This window comes from Octodon degus, unplaced genomic scaffold (assembly GCF_000260255.1).
Source record: "Octodon degus isolate 3935 unplaced genomic scaffold, OctDeg1.0 scaffold00212, whole genome shotgun sequence".
NCBI classification, from domain to species: Eukaryota; Metazoa; Chordata; class Mammalia; order Rodentia; family Octodontidae; genus Octodon; species Octodon degus.
The window spans coordinates 2,749,346-2,759,744 of record NW_004524788.1 but is presented as its reverse complement, the minus strand read 5'-3'; the positions used below and the strand labels follow the sequence as shown (position 1 = coordinate 2,759,744).

Below are 10,399 nucleotides of genomic sequence, written 5' to 3'. Positions count from 1 at the left end.
GCAGGTGAATTGCTGTGGGTTAGAGGCCAGGCTGGGCCTGATTCAAGGGCATCCTGAACTACAAAACGAGACCCTGTCTAAAAAACTAAAAAAAAAAAAAAAAAACACAAAAAAACCTCAACACAACATAACAAAACACCCCAGATCATTAGTGGTTGAATCCTGGTCCTTAACACGTACCATGTGACTTCGGGCACGATCCTTAACTTCCTCCATGGGCCCCAGTTTTTTAACTGCAAAGCAGGTACAATAATGATAACTCATAGACTATAGTGAGGAATTCAAAAGCAACTCATATACTAAAAGCTCATAGTTCAGTGCTCTGTACACAGGAATTCAATAAATAGTGGTCTATTATGTTAAGGTTTCTGCATGTTTGTTGCATAAAAAGTAAAACTGTCAATAATTACATTTTGCTTAAAGCGCCTTTATTGAAACCCTTCCTGAGTCCTCGCGCAGCAGCTGCCGCTCTGACACTGGCCAGGTGAGGACCCGGCTCTGGAGCTCGAGGGGCGGGGCCAGGCGCCGCGGGTCACGTGGGGCGCGAGAGGCGGGGCTTTGCGGGCGTGGGTCACGCGGTCCGGCGTTGACACTTCCGGGTGGGAGCCAAGTGAGGCGTCTGGGAAGGGGCTGGCAACTCCAGCGGCGGTCATGGCGTATCACGGCCTCACGGTGCCTTTGATCGTGATGAGCGTGTTCTGGGGCTTCGTCGGCTTCGTCGTGCCCTGGTTCATCCCCAAAGGTCCCAACCGGGGGTAAGTGCGCCAGGCCACCGCGGGAGGGGCGCGCGGCGAGTGCCGGCCGGGCCGGGCCGGGGCCGGGAGCTGGACCTCGCACCCACCGCACGGACCCCTACCCACGTGGAGCCCCCGGCACCCCGCGTCATCTTACCACAGTGGCTCCCGCGACCCCGGCCCGAGCGTGAGAAGGGTCACTCTCGACAGATCCTCCTTGGAAATGAGTTTTGGAGAATTTTTTCCTCGTGGTTCTGGGTGCGAAGAGCGCTGTCGTGAAGGAGTTTATGCGAACTCCAGAAATTAGGGTTTATCGCTCGCCGACTTCCGCCCCTTGGGCCTTGCCTTCCTCTGCTGAGGCCTTGTTTGTTGAAACTTTAAAGGATCAAATAAACCATAAGTTGCGCTCTGCCTCACCTGTTGTCTAGTTGGGTACAGAGCTAGTTTGTTCGACGACTAGCCAGGCGTCACATCCAGAGGGCCTCAGCTGGGAGTTGGGGTCTGATCCCAAGTGAGATTAGTTACCGCGAGCTGAAGGTATTGTTTAGAGTCCCCTGCGTCATTCCTTTCGGAAGACGCTTCTTTTCTTGTGAGTGTAACAAGTGCTTAGAATGTTCGACTCTGAAAAGTTTGCTCCCTTCCCCCGTTTCTAAATAGAGCTTTGTCTGTTTGGGAAGTAAACTTTTTAAATTAATATAAAATAGTCTTCAAAATATAAATAAAATACAATCTTTAAAGGAGCCTTAGGCACCCTCTTTCTGGTTCCTCTTTTGCTTTTTAATCATTTTTCTCTCCGTCAGTTCAAGATCATGGGGCAGTGTGACTTGGACTGATGTCACAGTTTGTCAGAAACACTATCTCTTAATCCTTGAGGCATTGGTAGCTTCTTAGTGCCTCCTTTCAACGTACTTTGTGTGCACAGTAGGCACTAAGTATGTGTTGACTGGATAGTTCTGTTGCCTTCATTAAAGGAAAGGAAATTGTATTATTCCATTTTGCTCTCTGCAGTAACCTGCTTTTTTTTTTTTTTTTTTAACTTTTAGCCCAAAAATAAGCTGCACATTTTAAAAAAGGAAAAATGGTAGGCAAATTTCTATCATTTGTAAGCATCGGGTATCACCTTCCCCCTTTCTGAGCAGTTGTATAGTGTCATATCACCAGCTTGTAGTAGTGGATACAGATTTATCTTTAAAAGCAGATAATGTCCTGTATTTCCCAGGCCGGTCTCTGGCTAGTGATCTGCTGCCAGCACCATAGCGTCAGAATTCTGAGGTTATTGAAAGAATTTGCATTAACCAAATTTAAATAGACCCATTTTTCTTACTCAAGTTACAGACCACAAAATGCTTCTTTGTTTTTAATCTTCAGTAGTTTCATTACTGCCTTTCTAGCCTTTATCCTCAGAAAAACATTTATTAATGTGCTGGCAGTGGTGACCACTCCTTCCTTTTTTTGGTGCTGGGATGAAATCCAGGGCCTTGTACACCATGCACTCTACCACTGAATCATACAGCTGCCCCCACCCCCACAACTGCTTTGTTAAAGACTATTCTCATGTTTGAATCTGATGCTGCTCCTATTAGCCAGGTAAATAAAACTCCTATGTCTACTCAGTTTCTAGTCCTAGTGTAATGATTCTGTATTTGACCTGCTAGTGATACATTATTGGTCCAATTCACAGCCTCCACCACAGTCCTTGTATTTCCTGTTCTTGGCAGGATTGAGCAGGTCTTGAAACAGTACCTGCTTGGAGTTACAGGATTACATTTCAAGAAACACTGGTCCTAGGTAGATGACCTCTGTGACCTTGGGAAATTTAGTTAACTTTTCCATGTTTCTATTGCTTCACTGTAAAATGGAAATGTTAATACTAATTCCCTTTTGACTGTGCAAATGAAGAGCAGTTTTTTGGAATAAATGAAGGAGCTGAACTGCATCATAGACTGTGGTGAGTTTTAATATAGGAAAAAGCTGTGTCTGATTTGAGGTATTAGAAGTCTTTATTAAGGAAGTAGTAGTAAAGTAACTATAAAGAAGAAAGGCAAAGGACCTTGATGTTGCATCCTCTTTCCCAAGAGTCTCCTGCATACCACATTGCGGAAAATTGGCTGATCAGGAGGTTAAGGACCTGAAGAGGCAGGGAGAAGAAGGCAGAAGAAAAAGCCTCTTCTTCCAGGCCTGTTGCTAGCTGAAAACAAACTGCTCCTTCAGTCTTTTCTGCAGCTGAAGAGGGGCGGGATCAAGTCAATCCTGTGCTTGTTGGCAGCCTTCCCACCATTCCTGTTCTTCATGGTTTCTCTTTTTAGGAACTCACAGATTCCCTGAAAATTTCAAGTTTTTTTCACATTGGCTCCCATACCAGGTGTGGAGGAAGAGATGGGGAATGAGCACAGGGATTAGTATGCCAAGAATGCAGGCAGCTCCTATGTTTTCAACATTTTCCAAGGCATATAAAGTAGGAAAAACAACAAAATGAGTGCCACCTCTCCCACTTAGATTCAAGAACATTCATAATTGCCTTATCTGTAAATATATATATTTATATATGTGAATATGTATGTAGGTGTCTTTTTCAAAATTTGTTAAATCAACTAGGTAAATTGCAATCTGTGATTGTTTTTTGGACACAGGGTCTTGCTGTGTAGTTTAGTTTGGTCTTACACTTGCAGCAATCCACCTGCCTCAGCCTTGTGACTACTGGGATTACAGGCATGCACCTCCATGCCTGGCTTGTCTTTGTAACTCAACCCCTAAATACTCGAGCATGCGGCCTCTGAGGAGAATCACATTTGAGCTGGGCATGGTGGTACATGCCTGTAATCCTAGCATTTTGGGAGGCTAGGGCAAGAGGGTCACAAGTGTATCCTGGCCAGCTTAGTGACTTAACAAAACCATGTCTCAGAATTTTTTTAAAAAGGGCCTTGGATATTGGTAAGTTTGAGCAGCAGCAGCAGCAGCACATTTGGAACTAACATAACTTTTATATGAAATTGTTAATACCAGCACGTACTACAGAAGAGCTGCAGTGTCTCATCTCTCTGAGGTGATCTTTTGGGGGAAGAGAGGACAGGGAATGGATTTTAGGTAGGGACACAGATATAGGGAAGGATGAGCAGCAGCTTGGAATTAAGACTCATAAAGGAAAAAGACTGACAAGACTGATGTGTTTTGAAGGACAGTAAAGATACCTGCCTTGAGCTGTGAGGGGTTGAAGGTAGAGGGAGGTAAGGAGGAAGAGTAGAGCTTTGGTTACAGGTGAGGAGGTGGACTTGATTCTGTAGGTTTTTGCTTTTACTGTGTCGTTAACAAACTTTTTAACATATGCCCTAAACTACTTATGTAATATAAGTTAATATATGGATTATGGAAACTAATAAAATATTTTCTTAAAAAAGTGTAATATATAAATTATTTATTTCAAATAATCTACCTTCAAATTATACTGACTAGGTTTTGATCAGCTGTTGCTAACCTTAGCCACTTGGATTATTGCAATTCACAATAATTAGTTTTCTTTTGCCTTTGCTTCTCTTCTGGCCAGTCTCTTTCAGTCCAGTTGAGTGATCCTGTTTGAATTTGGGTTAGATTTTGCCTGTCCTTCCCTCAGATCTTTCCCCTTTACTCAGTCTTCTGGTAGCCTAGGTGATATCTCTTTGACCTCTCCTCTAACTAAGCAGTCTTTGATTTGCTTTGGCCACGCAGGCCTCAAGGACCCTTGCACTTCCTATCTGTTTTTGCTGTTCTCCCTGCCAGGGGCCCTCACCTGCCTTCTGTGAGTCCACACTCAAATCCTACCCCTCCACAAAGCTTTTCCTGGCTGCCTCTAAAATTAGAGGAACTTGTTAGAGCCCATGTGTAAGGAGTTCTTTTCCTTCCTGATTTCCTCCATTAGCACTTGCTGACCGCCAGGCACACTGATACTATTTGTTTATTGTTCAGCTTGTTTGCTATCCTCCCGAACTATCGAACTATCGTGTGAACTTCAGGAGAGCAATGTGAAGTTTTGATCTTTGTTCAAGTCTCCTGGATACTTAGTACAAGGCTGGGGAGTACTCGGATGCATACGCCAGTAGATTAGCCAGAAAAAATGCACACTCAACACATCCAACAGATAGAGTTAAAGATAAATGTAACATAAATAGGGGTTCTCATACTTGCTTTGTAGGTTCTAGGACCCAGTCTTCCTTACTCTGAGGGTGTGGAAATCTCTTTGTGGAAAAACTCCTTTGGTTATTTAGTGGCCTTGAGGCCACTAAAAAGCCTGAAGTGGGGAGTGATACTGTGAAAGGAATAGATCAATTTGAATGATTGTAGATAGAATGAAAGGGGTGGAAAAGACTTGAACCTGCCAACAATCAGTTAACTAAATCATGCTGGTTAGTTTTGTTACCGGTCATGGGGATAGAAAGGAAGAAAATCAGTTAGGGGAAAGATGTTTTAAGAGGGTCAATCCTTGGCATTGGTGATGGTAAGGTACAGGGAAAGGGTGAGTAAAAGATGATAGGAGGGGGTGGGAGGGCTAGAAATGATAGAGTTGTTTCTGGGGAATTGGAGATTCTGTGTGGGTGTGCTCACTGGAAACTGAACCCAGGTCTCACTCATACTCAGCACACAGTCTACCACCACCCACCAGCCCTAAAGGGCGGTAAGTTTAGAAAGGAAGCTTTTTGTTTGTATGTTTGTTTTGAGACAGGGTTTCACTATATAACCCAAGGTGGCCTCATGGACTCTCATCAATCCTCTTGCCTAAACCTCCCAATTGCTGGGATTACAGGTGTACACCACCATGCCAGGTTTAGAAAGGGAGCTTTGGAAAGAAATGGAAAGGATATCATGATTTCTGTTTAAAAAATGTTGAAAATCAGCTGATCAGAGATCTACATATAACTTTCAGGCATCAATAGAGAAAGACAAGAGATCAGCACTAGAGAGCATAGTTTAGAAGTGCAGTGTAAACTCACTGCAGAGAGTATGATCACATGGGTAGTTACTTATGTATCAGAACTGTCACTATAGACTTTTCAGTTTCAAATGAGTTTGATTTAGACAGTTAAACTGTGCCATCAACATATACCCTTTACGTGCAGATGTTTAATTATGTATTTAAACTTCTACCAAGTACACCCTCAGGCACAGGATATTTGAACAGACTTGAATCTGCTTTCCTGATGCACCATCTTTAATAATATGAGATGGGATTTAAGCCATTCTACACAGTTTGCTAGTTATCTAATGATATTCTTATTTTCCTTTTTTAGAGTTATCATCACCATGTTGGTGACCTGTTCGGTTTGCTGCTATCTCTTGTAAGTATAATAACTCTTGTAAGTATTTTTGTCTAAAAATATTAAGCGGTTTTTCTTGATATTTGCTGTGTGCTGTTTATACACTTGTCTCATTGAAGCTTAATCCTCATGTAATAGCTAGTTACCTCAAATTAAAAATACACATTTCCATTTACCTTAAAAGTTACCTTTTAAGGGTTGGTGAGATAGTTCAGTGGGCTAAGTGCTTGCTTAGGCAAGTGCAGGAACTAGGTTTCGATCCCAAGCACCACATGCCACACTGCCCCTGCCCCTGGGCGTGCTGAGCTGGCCAGGGAGCACAGCTGTAATCCCAGCACTGGGGAGGCTGAAATCAGGAGGATCACTATGAGTCTGAGCTGTGTAGTGAGACCCTTTACCAAATACATTAAAAAAAAAAATTACCTTTTAGAATTTCTCTTTAGAGTTCAAAATGGGTCATTTTTATTTTCTTAAAGACAGCTTTCTAGCTTTTGGAAAGTTTAGTGACATGGCAAAGACTGCTGTTGCCCCAGGTATTATTTAGTGCCCATTCGAGATAGAAAGCAGCAGTTGTAATCTATTCTGCAGTGAAAGGCTCTGTGTGATCCTAAATCTAAGAATGTCCAATATCCTTGGGCTTTTGCACTAAGGTGTTTGGAGAGAGTTTATGGAGGTGAGCCAGAACCCACTTGTCAAGAGTTCCTACCATGAATTTTGGCTATCTGGCCAGTAATTCATTCACTTGTTAAATCGAACTTTATCCAGGTGTGGTGGTGCATACTTGTAGTCCCAGCACGCAGGAGGCTCAGGCAGGAGGAATACTGCACAGTTGAGGCTAGCCTGGGCCTTCATAATGAGTTTAAGACCAGCCTGGACTACATAGTACGACCTTATTTCCAAAAAATTAAAAATAAATAAATGAATAAAAGTAACTTTAGGGTGTCTTGTTTTGTTTTTGTGGTATTAGAGATTGGACCCAGTGAGCCCAACTGAGCTTCCTCCCCAGCCCCATCCCCTTTTTTAAATCAGGGGTTTTTGAATGCACTAAATTGCCTAGGCCAGAGTTATAGTCTTCCTTACTTAGCTTCCCAGACTACTAGAGTTATAGGCGTGTTCCACCATACCTGGTGAAAACTTTGGGATTTTAAAGCTGAATTAAAATACATTATAATCAGGTATTATAGTACATGCCTGTAATCTTACCACTCAGGAGGCTGAAGCAGGAGAAATGCTAGAAGTTTCAAGCCAGTCCGGGCGTCAGTGAGTTCAAGGTCAGCCTGAACTACATAATGAGACCCTATCTCAAAAAACAAAATAAAAGCTTGTTTCTTCTGGTTAGTGATGAAAGAGGCTTTTTTCAGGTAATAGCTTAGTCTTCAGAGTGAAAGTTTTGACAGTATGTGGCCGGAATTCTTTTTCTAGTTGTGTTCAACTCTGAAGAGTAAATGAGAGCAAATTTATGTGTCAGTAAAAATTCCACTGCTGGCAGTATAGCTGAGCAGCACAGCGCCTGCCTGGCAGGTATGAGGTCCTAAGTTTGATTCCTGGTACCAAAAAAAAAATTCTGTCATTTTAATCTGAATGATGGAACATCACCTTATCCTACTGAATCTTCTTTTGAAGTCTGGGCAAGGGAGCCTTTATCAATATGAGTGCCAAGGAGTGGTCCTGTAGTTAAAAGGCCTTTGTTTTTCTTGCTTTGAAGATTCCTGCAGTGTGAGGATTACGTTGATGGAGCTATCTTTTACTTGATCTTAGCTAAAAGGCCAAGAAACAGTTGAGGGTGATATCTTAGAAAATTATTGCACAGAGGAATGACTTAAGAGTAAACTAAAATGGGAGAAACATATTTTGCAACTTTCTGGTTCTCCATCATCTTTGATATGCGGTTAATTTTCATGATAGTCTCTTTAAAAGAACAAAACCTTTACACCCAGTGTCATGCTTCTTATTTGTAGCTGCTGTTGTTTCTCTTTTTGCTTTGTGTAGTTTTTGAAGCTCTTTCTACATAGTACAAACTTGAGTACTGAAGTTTCAGGTGGGCACCACTGCACCCAGCGCTTATTTTCCTTTTCAAGTGTAAAATGAATAACTGGACTTGGTTGGAAATTATTTCTCTTTGAGTCCTCGTGACTCAATTGAGAACTGTCCATGAGCCCTGTCTCTTTCCGTCTAGACACAAGTTCCTGTCTACACTTGGCTCCAAGTGCTGGTGAGTGTTGACAGTGGATTGATCAGTGATGTATTAGTTAAAGTAGTTGTGTCACTTTTTTCCTCATTGCTAAGACAAAATACCTGACGCCCAGGGTCAAAGGAGGAAAGCTTTAGTTAGCTCATGGTTTGAGGAGGTTTCAGTCCAGAATCTGCTGGCTCCAAGGCAGACTGGCAGGGCAGAGGAGCATCACAGAGGAGAAACAGTTTTTGGTGAGCACAGGCAAAATGTGAGCAATAATTGAGCAGTCGTAGCCCTCTTTCTGTGCTCTGTATTTTACAAAGGATGGACAGCATTCACACTCTTAATCCTAGCATCCTTAATCCTATCATTGCATTGTGAATCAATCCCAGCATCTCTAGATCTGTCCACTTGAAAAGCCTCCTGTGACTATATGAGACTTGGGGGGGGGGGGTGGAGCTAGATACAAGCCAAAAGCAATTTATAGTGTTCTTACATTAATGCTTCTGGAGACCACTGTAGGGTGAGATTAGCTGGGTAGTGTCAATTTTATGAAACTACTTTTTTCTTTTGTTTTCTTGAAACTTGATAAAATATATCCTATTTAGCAGGATATCTGCCTAAAAAGTATGGATCTAACTCAGATTTTGTATGTTACATACCTTTTTTTTCTTTTTTTAAAGGAACGGGATTCTTTAGTAAAATGTTTTCTACTCAAAAGAACAACTCACTATTGGGCATGTTAATATGTTTTCTTGAAAATATTTACTTTGAAGTAAGGTTAACCCAGAAAAACTGTCTTTCTTAAACAAAATCTTGTTTTGAAATACATTCATGGACTTTTAAATTGCCTTCTGTTTACAGCAGCTTCTTTCCTTGCTAGTTTGTTCTAGCTTAAGGTTGGATTCCAAGGGGCAGAACTTGTTTGAGCTCTGAATAAGTCAGGCTGTCTGCCAGAGTAACCTTGTTTCTATTAGTAGATCAGTACAGAAAAATCTGAATATTACTGCTTTCCTTTTGGAGGCACAAAATCACTTTTGTCTGTTAATTATACAATCTTGTAAGTTACTGTCCTTTACTTTCTCTTGGTCCTAGAGTCAGTTAGTCTGTCTGTGTCTGTCTGTCCATCTGTCTCTCTGTGTCTCTCTCTCCATGTCTTTCTGTCTCTCTGTTTCTTTCTTTCCTTCCTGGTGCTTGGAACACACCTCTGCGAGCCCCTTAGGTTAATTTTTGATGTCAAATTATAGCTTACGTACAACTCACAAAACTCGATTTTTTTTTTTTTTTTTACAACTCGTATTTTAAGGGTAAGTTAGAAATTCAGTGTTGTAGTGTGAATATACAGTTGCTTCTTGGAAAATGTGCTCTATCTGTAGCACTTGACTCATTGTAGTCGTACCAGCAGAGTGATACAGAAAAATGAATATTGACTAGTAGTCAGGAGACCTGAGCTCTTCTAGGCTGAATAGTACATGGTTTAGTTATATTGTAGGTAGGGTACTTCTTGAGATACTGGGTTTTGGTTGTTTGTTGTTGTTTTTTCGAGGCAAAGTCTTACTAGATAGTTTGGGCTGATCTAGATAGTTTGAACTCACTATGTAGCAGGGGCTGGCTTTGAACTTGAAATGAACAAACAAATCTACTAGCTCAGCCTCCTGAGTTCTGGGATTACAGATGTGTTCCACCATGGTTCGGTTGTTTTTGTCAGTTATAAAGAAGATGCTAAATTTAGAAACAGGACATTTAAAACATAAAGTAGTGCCAGCTATGGTGGTATACACTTACGATCTTGGGAGACTAAGGTAGAAGGATCTCTAAGTTTGAGGTCATCCTGTGCTACATAGTAAGTTCAAGGTCAGCCTGAGCTACATAATGAGACCTTGTCTCAAAAATACATGTGTGTGTGTGCGCACGTGTGTGTGTAAAGTCATATTACTTTGGTTTATTGTATATATTTCATATATTATTTTAATTTGACAAAAAGATGTTACCTGTAAGCACAGTTTGCTTATGGAGCCATGAAGTATGTATTTTATTGAGCCTTCTTAGGGTTCATTAACTGGATGTGTGTTATGTATAGTCTACTGTGAACTGGGCATTGGATATGGAGTAGTAAATGAATGGAACCCATAACCCCTCTGCCCTCTTTATTTTTTTTTTTTTAATTAATTAATTTATTTATTTATGTGTGGCCAGCTCAGCCCACC

The 10,399-nt window shown here is 41.5% G+C and overlaps 1 protein-coding gene across 2 annotated transcripts in view; it reads left to right on the top strand.

Annotated features, from left to right (window-relative positions):
- The first annotated feature begins 553 nt into the window (after positions 1–553).
- Atp6v0e1 (ATPase H+ transporting V0 subunit e1) overlaps positions 554–10,399 on the top strand; it is a 35,818-nt gene continuing 25,972 nt past the window's right edge. Inside the window, exons 1-2 of one of the 2 annotated variants that reach the window (XM_023705040.1) lie at positions 554–755; positions 5,993–6,040. In XM_023705040.1, the coding sequence (XP_023560808.1) occupies positions 652–755; positions 5,993–6,040 (152 nt within the window). In that variant the 5' untranslated portion in view covers positions 554–651. The remainder of the gene's footprint in view (positions 756–5,992; positions 6,041–10,399) is intronic. The other variant, XM_004644838.2, reaches the window with a different exon arrangement.